This window comes from Astatotilapia calliptera, chromosome 10 (genome assembly GCF_900246225.1).
Source record: "Astatotilapia calliptera chromosome 10, fAstCal1.2, whole genome shotgun sequence".
Lineage (NCBI taxonomy): Eukaryota > Metazoa > Chordata > Actinopteri > Cichliformes > Cichlidae > Astatotilapia > Astatotilapia calliptera.
Genome location: NC_039311.1, coordinates 17,628,538 through 17,649,110, shown reverse-complemented (window position 1 = coordinate 17,649,110; position 20,573 = coordinate 17,628,538). Strand labels below are relative to the sequence as shown.

The 20,573-nt window shown below is 40.3% G+C and overlaps 1 protein-coding gene across 1 annotated transcript in view; it reads right to left on the bottom strand.

The window, feature by feature from the left end:
* Window positions 1-675: 675 nt before the first annotated feature.
* Window positions 676-20,573, bottom strand: part of ubl3a (ubiquitin-like 3a) — a 35,514-nt gene continuing 15,616 nt past the window's right edge. Inside the window, exons 2-5 of the mRNA XM_026181370.1 lie at window positions 9,484-9,592; window positions 6,572-6,658; window positions 4,182-4,259; window positions 676-2,510 (exon numbers count right to left, since the gene is read on the bottom strand). Coding sequence (XP_026037155.1) covers window positions 2,458-2,510; window positions 4,182-4,259; window positions 6,572-6,658; window positions 9,484-9,592 — 327 coding nt within the window. The 3' untranslated portion in view covers window positions 676-2,457. The remainder of the gene's footprint in view (window positions 2,511-4,181; window positions 4,260-6,571; window positions 6,659-9,483; window positions 9,593-20,573) is intronic.

The following is a 20,573-nucleotide window of genomic DNA, read 5'->3' as shown; positions in this document are numbered from 1 at the left end:
GGATTCAGTTAGCACGTTAAACACTAAATTTCATGGCAGTACAATTAGAAAAATACTACGGGGCTTGTTTTTTTTGGCCAGTAGAAATGCTTTTCTCTCAAAAAACAAAAAACACAGCAAGATGGTTTAGGTTTGCATAGCTGCATCTGGACAAACCAAAAGACTTTTGGAGCAATGTTCTTCAATGAAAATCAAACAGCATATCAGCACAAACACCTCGTACGAACTTTCAGCATGGTGGTGGAGCAGTCATGATTTGGGCTTGTGCTTATAGCCACAGGACCTGGATACTCTGCAGCTTCTCTGTTAACAGCACCATCATCCCAAATTTTACAGTTTTGTTAAATTATTGTGATATTGATGCTCAAAAGAGACTAAATGTGTTTTACTTGTTCCAAGAAGTTGAAGAATCTAAATTTAAGCCCACCTCTATTTACAACACTAACCTGTGAGTGATAGTTTCAAGGTGAAATTCAACATACCAGAGTCACTGTAACAAGAAAAACTCTTTTTAGAATAATTTGCTGAAGTTGTTAAGATGAAGATTGGAGTCCGGTGTCTTGTTCAGCCCTCTGGTTAAAGTCCCACAGACTGTGAGCTAAGATGCTGTTAGAATGATTAGTCAGTGGCGCTTAAAACATTACAGTTCACGTGCAATAAATCATGACAACGAGGTAGCGCACTTCAATAACTTTTATTTAGTTTACAGATGTATTCCATTTTGAAGTTTGCAGGGGGGGAGGGGAGAGCATTAGTGCTATTTACAATTGGTTTGAAAACGTGTATCTCTGTACAGATTTGAACCCTGATCAATATAAACAATATTTTTTTAAGACCTAGTGCTGTTACAAAGCGATTCTTTAAAGCAAAAACAACAAAACCCCACAAAGAAACAGGATTATATTACTTTATAAACAAATGAAAAAGAAATGAATAATAAAAGAGAAAGAACAAAAGAAAGAAAACAAAAATCCATCAGTCCATAAATGATTAGGGAGGATTTGCTGCTGTTAAGCACAAGACATTGTCAGAGAGTGACTGTGAACTGGCTAGAAGCTAACCGTATACACAATCATAGACTAAACACCAATATAATGTATATCACCAAGATCTAAAGTCGTCATTTTCTATATAAGATTCATATTAAATATATTCTACACATGTTACCTTAGTTTGGAACATTACTTCCACTGGAAAAATATAAAATAAAACAAAGCTTTTTATACATTTGTTTTAATCTAATGAAGGAGCACATGCTTTAGTTGTGCAAACTGGACTTATTAATGCAGATTTAAGAGGCAAATTAAGACAAATAAGGACCCTTTTCCTTCTGAGTTAATGTCCGTGCTTACAAAGCAACTGTCTGAGAGATCCTTCACAATACTGCTATAAAAATAAAGGGAGGGGGGGCACAGTGAGACAGCGACGGCGTGTCACGGAAAGAAAATTGGCATGATGTTTCATTAATCACAACACTAGTCGGTCGATAATATGAGTGGACTGTCAAAACACAGTCACCAAAAAAAAAAAAAAATCATGAACAAACAAATATCGAAAAACAAGACCTTAAAAAAATGGTTGTTTTCTATTTGTTTGCTTGTTAGGCTTCGTTTGGCTAAAATACAGCGGGCTCAAAGGAGTGGGATGTGTCGCTCTCGACATAAAAAAAGGGAATCGTTTCTCTCTTGCGACCTTTAAGGGCACATGCAGAGGAGGGCAGTAAAGAGGGCACAAACGTGTGTGTTATTATGTGTGTGTGTGCGTGTCATGTTTTGAGTTCTCTGATCAGGCACGTCTGCGCTTTGTCTGCCGCACTAAGGGGTATCACGCAAGCACGCGCGGCTCGATGTGAGGACAGGAAGTCGGAGCGTGCGCGTTTGTTGGTATGCTGATGAGCTGTTAGTGGTTAAAATTCTCAGCGGTCTGTATGAGAAAACAAGGCCACACGCACAAATTTGGGCACTGCATTACAATGACAACCGGCCAGAGTAAAGAGCCAGTTAGAAAGGTGACTTGTAAGAGACCGCCTGAGGATGGCTCGACAAGGTGTGTGTGTGTGTTTACTGCAAATGTGTGTGTGCATGCATGTGTATGGCAGAAGGCTTCAAAAGGATTTCATTAAGAAAGAAAGAAAAAAAACATGCAAATCCAGTTCCTTCTCATTTTCAGTTATGACAGCAAATCAAGTACAACAAAGGAATCAACTCTATCTTTAATCAATTTACTGCTCTCCAAGTCTGTCCTGGATCAGCCTGAGCCTGCTGTCCTTCTATGCATGTGTATGAGGGAGAAGGGGAAAAACAGAGAAAGTGCGAGTTTGTTTGTTTCGTTAAATGTCTCTATGAGTATTCGCAGTGTAGACAGGCTACAGGACAAGGTACAAGCTCATTAGGTCCAGGACATGGAGGGCGAGAACGGATGCAAAGGATGAAAGGGGGTGGCGGTGGAGGTGTGTATTTACAGAATGACACAGCAGTTACTCTCCCCGGTCTTCTCTCTGTTCCTCTGACCTGGACACACAGCACACAAACGTCATGATTAAGCAAACACCCACACAGCACTGTCACAGAGTTACTCAGCTCAATAGTCAGACATCACCTCAAAAGGACAGATTTAGAAACATACTGGTAGGCCAAGTTCAGATACAGCAACACTGCATGGAAATACTTTTGATATACTACAACCATATAACATATGTAGCTCATAAATGTTCAAAAGAAGGTCTAAATCTCCATCTCCTACAGCTGAGCAGCATTTTGGGATTTCATGAGACTGGATCTGTTGCTCAAACTCTTTGAGTTTGTTACATTTCCTAGTGGTACCTGAAGCAACATTGCCTCGTTTTTTGTTTTTTGTTTTTTTAAATGTAGACTCTTGAAATCTACACTTACAGTGTTGTGTAAAAGTCTTAACCCATCTCTCATTTCTTTACATTTTGTTAAAATGGGAAATTGGTGCTGCAATTTACTGAAATGTGGAAATGCAGCATAAAAATCTTGAAAATCGAGATTTGGTATGACCACAGGCTTAACTTTCTTAGGCAGGATGATCCAACACTGCTTTAATAAGGTTGGGGAGGCCAATTCATGAGTGATAGTGCTCCTGACTTTGTGTTTTAATGCTTTTCCTGCTTTGGCAGTGTGTTTGGGATCATTGCCATGCTGAAAATGTATTAAATGTAGTAAGTCAGATGCTTTCCAGTTGGTACTTCATAGTGGATCAAAATCTGATGGCACTTTTCTAAGATCTCCAACACCACTGTCTGAAATATAGCCCCAAACCATGACACAGCCTCCACAGTCATCTAATTCTACAGATGCTTGGAGATAGTCACTGTTGTACCTCTCTCCTGACCTCCAACGTACATATTAATACCAATTTGAACTATAAAATGTCACATTTGTATTCATTACTCCATTGCCATTGGTTTTCAGTCAAGATCTTGTGCAGTTTGGCATATTTCAGCCTTTTCTCCCTGTTTCACTTCCTTAAAAACATCTGCCTAACAGCTCTTTGGGAATCAACTTGTTGGTGCAAACATGCTATTTTATGTCTCTCAGACTGTGTTGTCTTTGAGATTTTTCATAGATTCAACTAAAGAAACGCTGGCTCATTCTTTAAGGCTTGATAAACATAAAAAAACATTTCTCTGAAAATGGTCAGGTACAAGGACTGGACTGAAAAAGCAACCAAACTTTAAAAAGCCTAGAGAACTCCTGCTCAAGAGCACTATAAAAAAACATACAAGACCAGAAATTAAAAAAAGAGGGGCGACTCAGGTCTTTTGTACAATTCACATAAAGAGTACTTCAAATCTAACTTTGTAACTGTTTCTCCACATAACAAAAGTTCATTCAGATTCATTCTTCCTCACATGGGCTCACAGATACCCAGTATGAGAACTTGATGTCCATTTGAACTCTATTCGCTTGTCATAGTCATAAAAAAATGAAGCAAATCTTCTGGCATGATTTATATTAGCTATAATATATAATTATACTCTACACAGTGTGTTGTAGCTTGGGGATACACTTCAAGGAGCCAATTATTTGCACTAGTGGCTGCTCCTAAAACAGAAGCCATGTGCAGAAATAAATAATGGCTGGGAGCGGAACATTTAACGTTGTTCAGCGTGTGAAAAGCCTCCTGAAAGGAAAAAGGGGAGACGGGGAGCTGGTTACCTTGGGAATTTGGCTCAGGCAAAGTCTCTCTGGCAACTAAATGCATCACTGTGGTCTTCCCCAAGGGCAGTTTGAGAGCTGAGAGAGGGAGAGAAGGAGGGAGAGGATGAAAAGGTTATTCAGTGCGCTACATTATATTTGCCTGCACAGTGTCACTCAGCAGAAGTATAACATGACTTTTTAACAGCTTTCTGAAACTGAGTGTAAATTATAGATTGGATAATGCTGAGCTACACATAGAGAAAATTAAATTGTCAAATTATGCGATTAAAGTGGGATTGCAGAATAATAATCACTTGAAATTGTTGGCAATCTGAATCCATATGTAACTGAATCATTTAAAACACTGTTCACAAGCGGCTCAAGGAGCGGCTAGTTTCTTGCTCTTGAATAAGACGACCCGGTTCCAAGTTTTATTGTTATTTGCAGATAATATTGCAACATAATTACCAGTAATAAAGGTGCAAATTAAACGATACTTAACACTAAAAAGGATTAATTAAAAAAGAAATGCACAAAATATCTGACACACGTGTAGAGTGTAGTATGTACATGCACATGTATACAGTGGATTCAAGTTCAACGGGATTAGTTAGCAGACAAAAGTGAGAAAACACAAATGTGGAGGTTGCAGAGCACCCTCTGGTAGACATGCTATGTAACATGTTTGAAGGGTGTTTTTCCCCATTTCTTCTTTAGTTTTTAAATTTTAATTTACCAATACTGATATATTAGCTACTATAAGCCAATATATCTGCCCTGCCAACATATCAGTTGAGCTTTATTGTTTTTTGTTTTTTTTTTGTTTTTTTTGTTTTTTGCCTGTCCCTTTATTGGTAGGCATTCATGTTAGTATGAAAAATAATGGAAAGCAATGGCTATGAGGAAGGCAGGTGAAATATCAATAAAAAAAACAACAACTTTGTAATACCGAATAGACCAAAACCAATAGATGAGCTGCTGGATACCCCTTAAAGAGATAATATAATCCAACTTGGCGCCTGCAGCCTGGGTCAAGAAGCCAAAAGGAGTAAAATCAGAGGTCGATCAGTGCGCTTGAAAGTAAATCAGCAACATCAGCAAGGAAAAAGCAGCCAATAAGATTGTAAAATATTATTTTATTATTGTCTCACAGCACTCTAACGAACCTAAAAAACAAAAAAAAACACAACCCACCCACACCCCTTGGAACAACCCTGCAGGAAGGTGAGGCACCACCGGATTTTGTATGAATGCAGCATAAATGCACGCTTCATCCTGTCTACTGACGCCACTCGGCCCTGCATGCGTGTGTGTGTAGCACAGCCTCGCCCTTGGCCACACAAACACACAGACCTGCTGCTCTTTTTAAAATCCATGACACAGACACCAGAGGAGAGAGATGGAAAAGGAGCACATTCAGTCTGAAATGGTGCCTCCAGGTTCATCTAAATGTTTCCATGAGACGCTGTGGTATGCCCTCGCCTTTGGTAGGTGTGTCAGAAGTGCTCGTCAGCAGTAGCAAGTTGAAAAGGTAGCGCTCACAACAGACTGCCATAGGTGCATAACATAACAGGTTGTTCAGTGCAACCCTGCTTCTGTTTAAATAAGAGTTTTGCTACCTCGTTGTTGGAGCTGGGCACAGTCTATTTCAATAGGTTTTTACAAAGTCCTCAGACTACACACACAGCTGTAATTGGCATGGGGTTAAACAACCACTGCCTAAAGGCTGGAGCCCAGAAATGTCGTGAATACACAAAATAAGAAGGAAAATTTGCAGGATCTCTCACCGCTTCGCATAAGTTCATATATAGTTATAACTTTTAAAACTACACACTGCTGTTAACATGTAATAGTTGGCAACTTGTGTGTGTGCTTTAAAATGTGTGTGTCTGTACTCAACAAGGATTCTGTGTTAATGTGCAAACATGCTAAAAGATAAGGGAATTATCAGATGGATGGCAGATAGAAGACTGCAAAAGGGTTAGGGTGCGCTGTAACACCGTTAACCACAAAGCACCAGTCAAGTCTAAATTGGGTTAGGCAGATAAAAAGCCTAAAAGCCAGAGAGAGTGAACTGGCCTTCCACAACAGAAGACGTCCTTTTCTGCCTTTCACTCTCGCTTCCTTTCTCTCTCTCCTTTGTACCACTTGAGGTCTCCTTTAAACGCCAGTCTTCCCTCTTTCCTGACCAGCCTCTTTCCCCTCTTTTTCCTCTATTTCCTCTCTCCTCCCTCTTTCCCTGTCAAAGCAAGCTTGTCCAGAGCACTGAGGTACCTCTGTTCTGTGACTCAGGAAAAGGATGAGAACAGCAAAGAACTTTCCAGCAGCGCACGGCTGTGATTTTGTGTGCATGTCTATGAGCGAATGAGCCATTTTCTCTGGGTGGTGTAGCTTCAGTGTTTTCTCACCTCCTAGTGTTACGTTGCCGTGTAGAAAACGTCCCTGGTAGATGAGCCTCAGGATGTTAGGACTGCTGACCTGCTCTTCCTCCCAGTCTGTAGGAAAGCAGAGAGAAAGGAGGAGACAGTTAAAGAGAAAGGAGCCCTGCTGGTTCATTTTTACCTCTTATTTTACTCGTTTTCCATGAAGTATTAATTTGACATTTCACAAGTACAATTTAATGTACTTCAAAAGCCACAATATACAAGAATCCTAAAGCTGTGTATAAAAAGCTGTCGTGTCGGCGTGATGAAAATGCTGAACACAGTGTAGTGAAAAGAAATCAGTTGCTGCCTGGTAAAGAAAAAAAAAAAAAGAAGAACCACAGACAACCACACTGAAGATATTTTAAGACATTTAGGGCCTTTATTTTAAATCCTTAAAGGCAGAATGTATAATATTTGGGCTTTGCGGGATGCCCTACAGAACGTGAGAAAGAGCCGAGGCAAAAGAAGAAGACGAGGTGTGGCTCGGGAAGAGCTAAGGACAAAAGTGAACGCATTAAATGAGAGAGAAACGAGAGTGCGGAGTTGCGCAGCAACAGAGTCTGGCCACCAGATGTTTGTCTCTAGCTAAGCGCAGGGTGTTGTTGCTGACTGAGAGCCTGCTCCGGGTCTCTCAGGGTTCAGATGGGTTGTCTGGGAGGAACACAGGGTGCTCCCAACACTGACGGGATTGAACGGAAAACTTCTGTTGTCGAGGAGAATTCGAGTCCAACTGTGTAATTTGTAGTTTTTCATGCATCGTGGAGTTCTCTTAAACTGGAGTACATTAGCGGCACCGTGGGAAAAAGCTAGAGTTTTGAAGGTGACGTAAGGTGGGCAGTATCAAATGAATTCTAACCCTGGTGCACAGCAGCAGCGAGGCAAGTGGGTGTATTACAGAAAGGAAGTGGCTGCACTGTGATCCCACATTCCTGTATGCAATGATAATCAGGCTGAAAGGAGTTCATTCTAATTACCCTACACCAAAGATATGCACATTCCCCACACTGCTATATAGACCTGCATGTAAGCAATTAGCAGTTGGTCTGACAGCAATAAGTCTGATCAAGTAGTTTCTAAGCAAATTAACAAATATTTGTTTACAGTTAAATTGTTTAATTAGAGTTTTTACAGAGATTCGGTAGCTGTGCCTGCATAATGATAATATTTATTAAACACCACATATTAAATGCAAAAATGTTAAAGAATATAGAACTGTAAGTAAAACCAAAGCTGATGCTAAAATCTGACATGTATAAAGCAGATGTGAAAACCCAGATCTTTCTCATGTAAATCAAATAAATAATACAACTGTGTTATAAGCACCTTTGTAATGAGGTAAGAAAGAAAGTCAACTCTAATGCTAATTTTGCTGTTAACCTAAACCTTGAACTGTCCGTTAATCTTGTTTGCACATTACAAGCTAGAGCAGCTCCACAATCATCCACCGTCTTCGCTAGCTCGTTGTTGACTGTTTGGTGTCGAGCAGGTATATTTTCCACGTGTTATTTTTTAGTTTTTAAATGTCAAACATGAAAAAAAAAACTTCCAATACTGAAAAAAGTGAACTGAAAAAGTACAACTGCAGGCTGGACAGGTAAACAATGATATTTTTCTTTTGCTACAGATTACTATTATAAGAATATATATTTAACCTGCTTTTTCACTTTTAAAAAAAGTCAATCAGCTTTGAAAATGTGGTTACTATAAAAATAAGTTTGTAGATGTCTGTAAGAATTAATCAAATATATGAAAAGCTATAGCTTAAAGAGGAAAGAGAGAAAAAACAAGTGTGCCCTGACTGCTTCCAGGAGTACCCTTGTACTGCTGTATGGATCATGAGTGCATTGCCACGTCCATAAAAACAAAAGTCTTGGCAGTTTGTTGGTGAGGTGTGTATTAACACAAAGCCACAATCTTCCCAGGAGGAGATGTCCCAGAAGGTTCACCCCAACGTCAGACCATGCAAAAAAAAAAAAAACTGTACAGAACCCGAGAGCTAAATCTCATACTCTACAGGCCTCAGATAGCATTTTAAATGTCAAAGTTCACAATAGTACAGTTTAAAAAGGCCGAACAAGTATGGTTTTGTTTGAAAGGGTAAACAGGAAAAAGCCTCTTCTCACTAAAAAGAACAGGGCAGCACAGACTAGCTTTGCAAAGCTGCCTCTAAATGAGTGGAGATGTTTGTCTACAATAGAATGCTCCGTGTTTGGTGAAAACCAAAAACACTATATCAGCACAACTACCCCATACCCTCTATCAAGCACAGTGGTGGAGGGCTTAAGAGGTAGGCTTATTCTGTAGCCACAGAACCCAGGTATCAGGTCATTGAGTCACTGAGTCAACCATGCACTCGTCTCTATACAAAAGTATTCTAGAGTCAAATGTTAGATCTGTCTGAAAGCTGCACCTTAGCTGAAATTGGGCCATGCAACAGGACGATGATTCCAAGCACAGCAGCCAATCTGTAACAGAATGGCTGAAAAAGGAAATAATCGAGGTGCTGCAATGGCCTAGTCAAAGTCCAGACCTCAAACTAATTAAAATGTTGACAACCTTAAAGAGAGATGTGCACGAATACCTTTAAAGCTCAACGTACTGAAGCAATGCTGTAAAGAAGAATGGGACTACAGTCAAGCAGAAAAATGATTTGTGTTATTGCTGCTAAACGTGGCTCTACAAGCTACTGAATCTTGGGGTGTGCTTAGTACAGTGAAAACCTTTTCACTGTACTGTAAGCGACTGCCTTAGACCACAATGATTTTATTCATAACGTAGGAACTTGTTATTGCTTTCATATTAATATTGCACATACATTTATAGCAGACTCATACCTCTGCATATCGATGCACATGTATCTGATGTGAATAGCAATACATAATTGAGCTACTCACCCATTGGCCAGTTGTCATAAACGTGTTTGGCGATATCTGCTGCAGAGTCGTTGGGAGAGAAGAGGAATTCTTTCGTCTTTCCACTGACCAAAATCAGCCGCAGGTTTATCTGCAACACAGGTAAAAGCAAAAAACAAAAAACAAAAAAAACAGCATTAGTGAATGTGAGAAACAAAAAATGAAGACAGAGAAAAATGCACATTCAAACAAACAGCTGTCCCATATGTCAGATTATAGAGCTGGGTCAGGAAGCACACGGTTTCAAGTTAGTAATTTAATAGGAAACAGAAGAAGGATATGAAGACCCTGAGGAACATCCTTCCGTTGGATGAACTCCCATCAGTCTCTCCAACTTCCTCTTCAGCTTTCTCAATTCCCTCAAACTGTATTTCTTTGTCTTTGGTTCCCAAGTCTGAAATTGAATGGAAGTTTGTCTCTCGCTTACCATTCCTCATTTTTTTGTCCCTGTAGGTGTTTGAGCGAGACATTTTTCAGGCAACTAAAATTAAAGATTTTCTTAAACCTTTACCTGAAATTAGAAATGCTGTATCCATGTTTGTTTTGTACTGTAGTTTATGTAGTTAGTCACCTGTGTTTTTAATTACGTTTCCACAGTCATGTCATGTATGTATTTTTTAGGTTAATTTCCTGGATTTGTGTGTAGAATTTAACCCCTCCAATGTGCAATCACTGAGTAACTTTAGATTGATACTATTTATAAATCAGATTGTGAAGCACCTTAGTAACTTAAACACTACCACAGCACATGTTGACCTAAACATTTTGGTTTTAACAGTCTTAGTTATTGTTGTTGTTGTTTTAGTTGTTTTAATTGACTTATTTTATTTATTTATTTGTTTTTTCTCTATATTTTACTGCATCATTGCGGTGCATTTTATTTATTTTAGTGGCATTTTACATTGTTAAGCACTGCAAGCAGCATGGACTGTTTGGAAATGCACTATCTGAATAAACTTGACCTTGACTACCTAACTTCACTATTACTGAATACAAACTCTCATTATGTGTACTGGATAATTCGGCTGACACATTACAAAAATACATCCACTGAATTCTTCTGTACTGAAAAAAGTACATACTTGCAGTTTAACAGAGAGAGAAAAAAAAAAACCCTCAGTGGTGATCTCTGCCCCGCGTAGAGACAAGGTCATTATTCACCAATGTGATTGTGCATCTAAAAAAAACCACATAAATGAGAGGGACACACGTGTTTTGCTTCCAGCCACATGATTTTGTTTCTCTCACCTTAGATCACCAGCTCCCAGCGAGAAAATATACACAAGTGAACTGAACACACGTGGGGGTGTACATTTAGAACCGTTAATTTGCAGAGCAATTAAACTGCCGAGCACTAGGATGCAGATGAGAGGCCTGATATGTGTTTAGCAGTGGTACAGTGTGCCTTTAAGAGCAGAACTCAGTGGTGTGTGCTTGCCTTTGCTTACTGTATTTGTGTGGCTGGGCCCCTGTGTGCGCATGGCACGAGCACGTGTGTCATTGTTGTCAGTGTGTTTCCATGTGCCAAGTATCTGTTAGCCTTCTACACCACACCCCGTGTCCTACCAAACCCACTCTGCTGAGTGCCACACACACACACACACACACACGGAGCCGGGTGGAGTGATGTAACAGAGCTAACACCAAAGGATTGAAACTGAGATCTCTTTAAGTACGTAACCAAATCAGCTTATAGGTTTAAGCATGGACGAGCCATACAGAAGCATGTGTATATATATATGACATACACAAAACATCACGTACAATAAACATAATGAGCACAAACACAGGTAAATGTGCCTCTAAGAGATTAAATCAACTTAATAATGAGATAAGATAATTTCAAGCTTCAGTTGTGTGTGTGTGTGTTTTTTTTCATCTATTTGCAGGTGCACTGTGTACAAACACATGCATCCAGGCAAACAGACTCACACAAACACACCTTTAACGACTGGGAAACGCTAGAAATAATTCACTGCTGCTTCCGGCTGTGATTCACAAAATATACCTTTAACAACTTTGATGACACAGATCATAAAAGCATGAATTTGCATCAGCTTTTGAGCAGATGCCTGAAGGTAAACATGCACACTGTTCCATCTGTTTGATTGTTATAAACACAAACACCTGAACGTTACAGGCAAATGCAGAAAAGAAGCAGAAATGAGCACAAAGTGAGATTCAAAGGAATCCCCTTTGCATACGAGAGGTTTTGCTTCTTCCTAGTAGAACACCTGGTAGTTACCATGGTGTCACCATGGCGACAGCCAGTGGTGAGCGGCTTAACCTGATAACACCTACAGGATAGCTTCACTTCAACCTCCCACCCCCAACCCCTGCCCATTTTCCATTGCTGTGTCACATCAAACCATCTTCCCATGCTTGCTGCAGTCTCTGCATCACCTCACTCACTCTGTCTCTTTCACTGACTCCATCAATCTCTGGCTCTGTACAGCGTACAGTGGAGAAATGTACAAGGCAGGAATAACAAGAAGAATTGAGCTAGCCTGGGTTAAACAAGGCAAACTAAGCCTTTCTTCTTATATATGTCAGCACAAGGGTGAATTTCTGCCTTTGCCTCTCTTCTCTGTCTCTTTTTCTTTGCTTTCTCTATTCTTACAAGTCTCTTTCTCTCAGTGTACTTCCTGGAAAATGCAAATTATTAGAAAAAATAAATGCATGACAGATGCAGATGTTTCCACTCCAACTGAGAATGTTTGAAATGGTTTGCGTATCAAAATTATGCAAAAATCTCATGCTATGGCCAGTGCAGCCGCCAGATTTCCACAGAACTGAAATTCCTGCAGGACTTGTGAACAATGTGCAAGCCACCTGGAACATCAGAGCATAAAATTAGAAGAAAAAATCTTTACAAAAGACTCGTGTGCACTTCAGGGACATCAATGAAAAGTACCAGTCCTTGTGTTCTGGTGGCTCATGGTGGTGTAAGACCTTACATTGAGCTATGCTGCTACAGATGAATTTCTCCCCTTTTCCCTCTCTGTTCTAATTCTGATTTCACCTGAGTCGAGATCTCAGCTCTCCCTTGCCATTTTTCCCTTCCCTGCCCCCTTTTCCCAGAGGCTCACTTCGCCTTTCTCTCTTCCGTAAAAGGGCAAGGTAATGAGGTTGCACAGCCAGCTCAGGGAAGTATATTCAATTACAGTCTATTCTCTCTAACAAATACAATTGCTCCAGGTAAGGGGAGGAAAACAATTCATGCGTAATCACAGTACAAACACATATCTCCAGGCAGACTGCTAGTTACTCATGCATACAAATACTACATCCTAACCCACTGCCAGACGCACTCTGAAATGCCAGAAATTAGCACTGTGAACATTTCACTAGCTTGCAGAGCTTGTAGAGCTGCGAGAAGAAGAAGAAGTCATTTAGCAAGTGTTTGCAGAGCTTGCAAACACTTTCATGCCCTCCCGTTGGAGACGCGAAAGTGTGCAAGCTCCAGTAACAGAATGCGGAAGCATCCTTGCTCCTATTCCTGGCTGCTTCTGAAAATAACACAATAAAGAAACAGGTTACTTATGTGGAAAATTGGTGACACAGCTTTTTGCCTGTCGAGCCTCTCTGCTCCACTGCAGACCAGACATTCACAAAGTCTAACACTAATGTGACCCGGCTGCCAACAAATGCCATGCCGTAAACATGTGAGCAAGCAAGCCCTCTTAGCTAAACACCGTTTGCACACGGAGGAGAGCAGGAAACTCAATGCCATCTATAATTATTCCTCCCTGAGCGCCGCTCTCAACTCTTTCTCAAGGCACTGTTGTGTGTGCATATGCACGCATGTGTCTGTGTGTATGTTTACAAGTGCATTAAAGAGTATTGCTGCTCTTTAGACCCTCTGCAGCAGTCAACAAATTACAGAGTGGGAAGCCATCCTGTGGGAATATATTAGAGCAGCTTTATATGTAGTCTGCGCAATAAGGTTAGCTGCTGCTGTCAGAGCGGATTCATAACTGCATGAATGAATTTAAGAGAGGACATGGGTGATTAACCCGGCTGTGGTCTGTTTAAAGCGAGGCAGCTGGATCCAGCAGCCAGCTCGCTTTGACTTGCCCGTTAAATCTGGAGAAAATTCGGCTGTAAACCTGAGAAATGTAGCTGCACAGCACTTTAAATACTAATGAATTCTACGTCAGTGATTTCACAGACAATTGCGGAGAGGTCACTTTTCTTTCTGTCACTGCTCTCTGGCTGTAAATATTAAATGCTACAGAATAGGCCATGTTCTGGTAACCTGTAACACATTTGTTGCATTTTTTAAAATGACTTAAAGATGTGTGAAAAAGAAACAGCGTTGCAAGCTCTCAGTAATTTTCCAAAGACACAAAAAAGAACCACAATGTTAGTCTCCATTATCGTATAAATTATGCGCAGGAGCCTTTATTTTCTTTAATTAAAAACACGCTGAAAAGGGATAGCGCTTTTAGAAAATCACTGTGCATATTGGAAGTGCTGGTTAAATGCGTGTATTAAAAGCCGCGAGCTTCATCTGCGCGCATGTGCAAACTGTAAGCGAGCGCATGGGAAAGCAAACTCTTTCGATTTGTCAGAGAGCCTGATTTTGAGTTTGACATAATTCAATATTCTACACAGAGGTATTTTATCGCTTGCACGAGTTCCCTCTGTTACGTTCACACATACACACAAACGCAGTCGTTACGTAACAGTGGCTGACTTATAAATGTGTGATACAAAAAAGCAAAGATTTGTAATCTTTGAGTCTCTGTGAGCATGTGTGCGTCTAGCAGCGTTCGGGGGGGGTAATGCTCTAATCACATTAAACGTTAGCTTTTGCAAGCTTATCTTTCTTTCCTCCCTAAAATGTGCTACCTCTAATCTTTGTTTTCAGACCTGAAACGTTGCAAACTGAAGTTTAGCAGTTTCAAGCAGGATCCTTGAAATTATGCTGAATTTCAAGGATCCTGCCCTCGGTTGTGGGCAAAAGACCTGCAACTGACAAATAAAGGCTATCTCATCTCTCATCAAAGGGTGTGCCAGGCAACAGATTGGTGAACCAGCTTGTTAGGTGCACCAATAGCCAGGCCAACTTTACTTCTTTATCTTTTAATGAATGGGTGACATGCAATGACTTCTCCCCACTAAGGGAGGTGGATAAATTGCGATAAACAAATGTGGCTTTATTAAAAATAAAAACAATATGTGAAACAACAGGAGATGTGGGCGTCTTTTGTGTTTTGCATTAACCAGTGTCAATGAACTTCTTTGCTAGTGATGCGATAAAAACAATAAAAACTGTGGCGTAATCGTGACTGGATATTTAATAGACTAACTGACTGCATTTTAACAAAATGTTTCCCTGGCAAAGCAATGATGATGTGTTTAAGTGAAAAGGTGAAATAATTAGGCTCAGGGACAGAGAAGAAATATGGATTAACATAATTTTTAAGAAATATTTTTAAGAAACAGTGCAACACTCATGCACATTCATACAGACATGACTGTGCAGATGATAAATTTGGATATCAGCATGTTCACTGTAGGAAAAGAGAGCAGAAGGACCTTTACCCAGTTGAAATGTTTATTATTAACTTTGCTATCTTTATAGACCACATATCTACAATTGCTGGTGTGTCATGCTTTGTTTTGACATGGCTTTCCAACAAACACTAGATAGGTATTGTTTCCATGAAACAGAGAGAGGTCAGATGAAAGACAGTGGTGCTAAGGTTAAAGAAAGATAATTTGACAAGAATATACACTTTGAAAATAAATTAAGCCAAGAAGAAGTCATTATCGTTACATGTTTACATCATGCCAACAAGATGCAAACAAACTGGCAGAAAGGGGCCGAGGGAGAATCTTTCAAGCAGTTGCCAGACTGAGAGGAAACCTAATCTTCCTCCAAACTTTTAATGTTAAGAGAAATTGTCGTCTTTGCTCTTGCAACAAGAAAGCTCCAGCAAAGCAGTCTGGCTGGTCAAAATTTATTCCAACACTGCTGATTGTGCCTACAGCCATGCTATGATGGCTGCTATGTCAACACTTGTGGTAAACAGGGGCCTTGTTAGTCATCTGTGCTATTTTGTTCTGTTTTTCTGGATATATGTGAGCTCCTCTCTGTGATCATGTAATCAGTGTACAAAATAATAAAAACACCATCTGACTGAAGTCCTTGCAGACTCGAAGCTGGAAGTTAAATGTGGCACATGCACTTAGTTTTGTGGTGCTCCTCTTCTGTGTTCGAACGACAAAAATACTGACCAGGATGCACGCGAGCTACAAAACGCAGTCAAGTTTGTACCTATTTAATACATAGGAGAGTTGGTTCTCTATGGTTCTTGAAGCTTGCTCTGTTTCTTTTCTCACGTTGTATTGACAAAAGTATATGGACATTACACCTACAGGAGCTGCTCGGCCCATATCCATACCAATAGGCGCTCCTGGTGCGCAATTTCTGTCCTGATGTTAATGCCAGAGGAGGTTTGGGGCTCTGCAGTTAGTCAGGAGCGCATCAGTGACTTTTACAGATGCTCAGCGACCTTGTAACTTTACGTGGTCTGCCACTTTGAAGCCGAGTTGTTGTGGCTTCCTCTTTGCAATAACACCACTTACAGCTGATCGAATATCTGAATATCTAGGACAGAAGAAATTTCACAAACTAACATGCTGCAGCAGCTGCATCCTGTTACAGTATCACAGTACCAGGGAGCGCTTTAGAACGACCCATTCTTTCACAAATGTTTGCAAAGGCACGCTGCATGGACAGGTGCTACCTACCTGAATTCACAGTTTAAGATCAGTGTCCTAAACCTTTCGCCCTTTTAGTGTACTCGAAGCTCATGCTTTATGGTTCTTGAAGCTTGCTCTGTTTCTTTTCTCACATTTGTTTAGGTAATTTGCATATTTGTGGTCTTGAATACTGAATGCAGTAAGAACAGAGAAAGAAACCTTGACAGTGTTCAGCCTTGCTTGCATTTCCTGTTTTAAATGGAATTTTCAGACCTCGCTTTATTTATTTATTTTCCCACTGTAGCACAACCACAGGAAGGAAACAACAGGGCAACAGGTGTTTATTTTTACATAATGACCCTGACGGTGCTGAGTTTTATTTTGCTGTTATTAGTTAGAATAGAATAATTTTGGTTATTTTTTCCTTTTGTGTCCCGATTGCTCCTTTAGCTACATTTTGCAAGAACACATGTTTAGCACTGCTGCTGTGAAATAAATTCATCTTTTGATGAACAGGGGACTTGTGATTTATCCTCTGTTATTTATCCTTTCAGAGACTCTTATCCTCACAGTTTTTCAAACAGCAACTAGCATTTCCCCTCCCCTGTTATATGTCTCCACAGACCAGTCAAGATGCAGTTTACCTCTGTGTTACATTTGACAGTTTAATGTAGCTGTTCCTCATCTCAGTAGAGGAACTATGGGTCGTAGATTTTGTTAGCTGTGCAGCTGTGCTGTAAAGTCCCGTCAGCCACTCTTCTGATTTCTGATATAGATGCAAAATATATTTAAAATATATTTAAAAAATCATTTGACTTGTTCTTGTTTTGCTTTGTGTCTTCTGTGTTTTTGAAAAATTTAATGTGGGAAAATAAAAAAGAACGGTTCCACAACAGCCCTGGTTTCTCATGTGACCCCCAATCCTGATCTGTACTTTCACCATAACTTCAAGGTGTACCCCAAAGATTATTGTGGACCAATCAGTATCCAACCTTGCTTGTTTCAAAAATAAACTCAGTTTCCGAGTTACGTTGTTGAATGTAATAAAAGAGGTGTTTCCACTGAAAATTATGGTGTCTTGGGTATGAAAAGGGAGCTATCTTGTCATAATCCCACCCATTTTGTTTTCCTCAAGACAATGTGGGAAGGGCTGTACCCAGTGACAAGACACCAGCTTATCACAGGACTAGCAGAGGGAGACAGACAACCATTCATACTCACTCGCTTCACTTATGGACAATTTAAAATTACCAGGTAACTTAACCCTGTGCATGTTTTGGACTGTGGGAGTGTGCCCACACAGACACCTGGAGAACATGGAAACTCCCCACAGAAAAAACCCATTTGACTGGATTCAAACCCAGGACCTTCCAGTGCTGCCCTCATCTTTCCATAATTAACATATAGAATCCAAACATATGGACAAGAAATTTCATCATCCTTCACCTCTGAACAACACAATCAAATCTCTTCATCCTTGACTCAAACTGTGTGCCAGATGCACAGAAATACCTGAAATACATTGTGTTAAAAAGAATGAGATTGAAGTGAGGTCTCACAGAGACCTTGACCTTTAACAGTCAAAGTCTAAAGAGTTACTTTATGAATCCAAACACATACATGCACTAAATGTGAAGAATTCCCTTAAGGAAAGCATTTTAGGACATCCGGAGCCATGAACAGCTATGCCATTTTTAAAAAGCATCATATATGTTCTCAAATCTTAACATAAATGAACATGATAACAAGCTGATAATTAAGTGTTTAGAAAATCATACATCTCCCTGCCTCAATATAGGCAGAAGCTTGTTCAGTGACCATAAAACACCGCCCTATTTCCTGTTGGACTCTATTAGGGGACATTAATCATTAAATAGAGTATCTACTGTAAGAGCGATTTTAAAAGCACCACAGACCTTTATCAGATGCCCTTTCTTAGGCTGCTTCCTAACTTCCTGTAGTATAGGCAGCTAATGGCTGCATTACAGTACTAATAGCATTGTAATAGTGTGCTTTCTTTCCTTCGCAGCATCCTCAAACTTTCTACAGCAGTTTGATTGGGCAAAGTAAAGACACCCTCTGCTTAGAGATCATCTGCAAAGGCTAAAAATTCATAAAGGTTATTCCATGATCATTGTATAACACTGAAGGCCTTTCTTCCCTGACTTTAGCGCTGACCTTGTGGTTTGGATTTGCATCTATGGAGCTTCACTACACCTCCAGGTTTTGAATCCAAGGGTAATCCAATCCAAGAGAGATGAAAACTCGCTTTTTCGGCAGCTCCCACTACTACCAGTCACATGTCTGATTACACAGTTGCCCCATCATGCCTCGCATCTCTCTCCAAGCCCTTGTCCCTTTGTAGTGTCATTCAAAAAGACCCATCCTTTGACATGACGACGTCCTCATCATAGCCAGAATCTGCTCTGCTCCTCTTTCTTTTTTTCCTCTGTCCCTCTCCTTCCTGTCACAAGCAAGATCAGCCGTTTCCTGTGCTGTACCTGACAGCCTTTAATCCATCAGCTGCTTCTCTTCTCTCCAGAAACAGGCAGGGCCTTCTTTTCATGCTGTCATCATACTCCTCCCAGCCTTCTTCTCTGAAAACCTGCTTTGCTCGACACACACACACACACACACACACACACACACACACACACACACACACACACACACACACACACAAACGGCTACATTCCTCTCTCTCTTATAGGCACCAGGTAGGTGCCTTTGTTCACACATTCCTTCTATGCTTTCTCTGTGTGTTCGGAGCTGTCACACAAAGGTTTACTTCTTGCGGCTTTCTCCTGCGTCCCGTGTGACTGTTAAAGACTTCAGACTTTAAAAATGGCTGTTCAACACATCAGGAACAAATGAATTAGCATGACAAATGTGCACAACGCTATAACCGAAAGGCAGTGAGTTACCTGCAGATAGCCCACACTCTAACAGGCTACTGTATGCTGAATGTGAAGCAGAGAGGTCAAAGAGATCTTTATCCAACAATGATATAAGAGTCAGAAAATGTTATGGTGATGGTGTAAGAGCTGACAGACAGGACCATGCACCTGATTTATCAGCCAGGGTTCAAAATTTCCCTGTTTATAGTTTACTTTTGGTAAAAAGATTCAAAGAAAACAGCTTCATAACCAGCTGTATCAACTGATTATAAAGACAACATGGTTTCTACTGTAGTGAGGCTGAGGGTACAGGATGGCTGTTATATGCAGGTCAAAGGTCACTTCATGCTCTTTCCACAATGAAATACACCATGTTGATTTTTTTAAAAACAATAATAAAAGTGTTTTAATTAAAAGTGCGCAACACACCTCGGGGTTAAAAAATTGCGTGGAAAAATTTTACGCATTTAATAAACAGAAGAACGGAGGAGACTGTGAAGGGCGGTACGCAGAAACATTAATGAGAGAAAAACGATGACTGTTTCACAGAAATATCCGAACAGTATTTTCAGTGTCACTTCCCAGTGTCTGTGAGCATCTGTAACAGTTTAGGGCTCTGTAACAGCCCTATCCTCACCCTTCATCCAGGGGAGGCTCCACTGTCATCATCTCAACAGGGAAAACAAAACTCCACTAAATACTTTTAGAAAGAAATGTAGGAAAAAAAGACAAAAAACACAAACAAGTTGTCAACTGGAAGAAATTTTAAAGCTACAAGAGAGAAAAAGAGGTTTGCAGAGTCCTGTATCCCACAACATTACCAATATGCAGGTCCGATGCAGTGATGACAATGACAAGTCAGAAGCCACAGCATACATAGGAACCCCTGACACTTATAGTACTGAGGAAATGAGACAGTGTCACAGCAAAGACAGAGAGGCCCAAAGCAGGATCAACAAAGGTGAAATAGAGGCAGTAAGAAGAGGAAGCATGATGGTGAACAATGAGATAAAAGGACTTTCATGTATCCACCACTAAAGCATATGCACACACATGAACATACAAACATTTGTGTGCGCATTCAAAATGACTGCTGTGGGAGCTGGCGACGCTCCGGTTTTAAAAATGTGGGCAGAGATGTCAAATTACTCTTGTACGCTTCAATCGATTCTTCTCTGATCCACCTGTGAACCTCTCGACTATCCATTTCTCACTTTGTGGGTAAATTTGAGGCAAAGTGTGACAGAAAAAAAAGAGATTACAAGGTACAATGTTTGATAAAGTGATAAAAAAATATATATCACTGGTTGCGCAAAGCTGTGATGAAATTATGCTTTGCGTGGCTGAGAAAGAAGTTGAAAATGATGCGTCCGGAACTGATAAAGAGTTCACCAAGACGTTTGTTTGCCCACGTGTACGACTCGCTCCCGCGTGTTGGGTTAATACACATCACCTATTTCT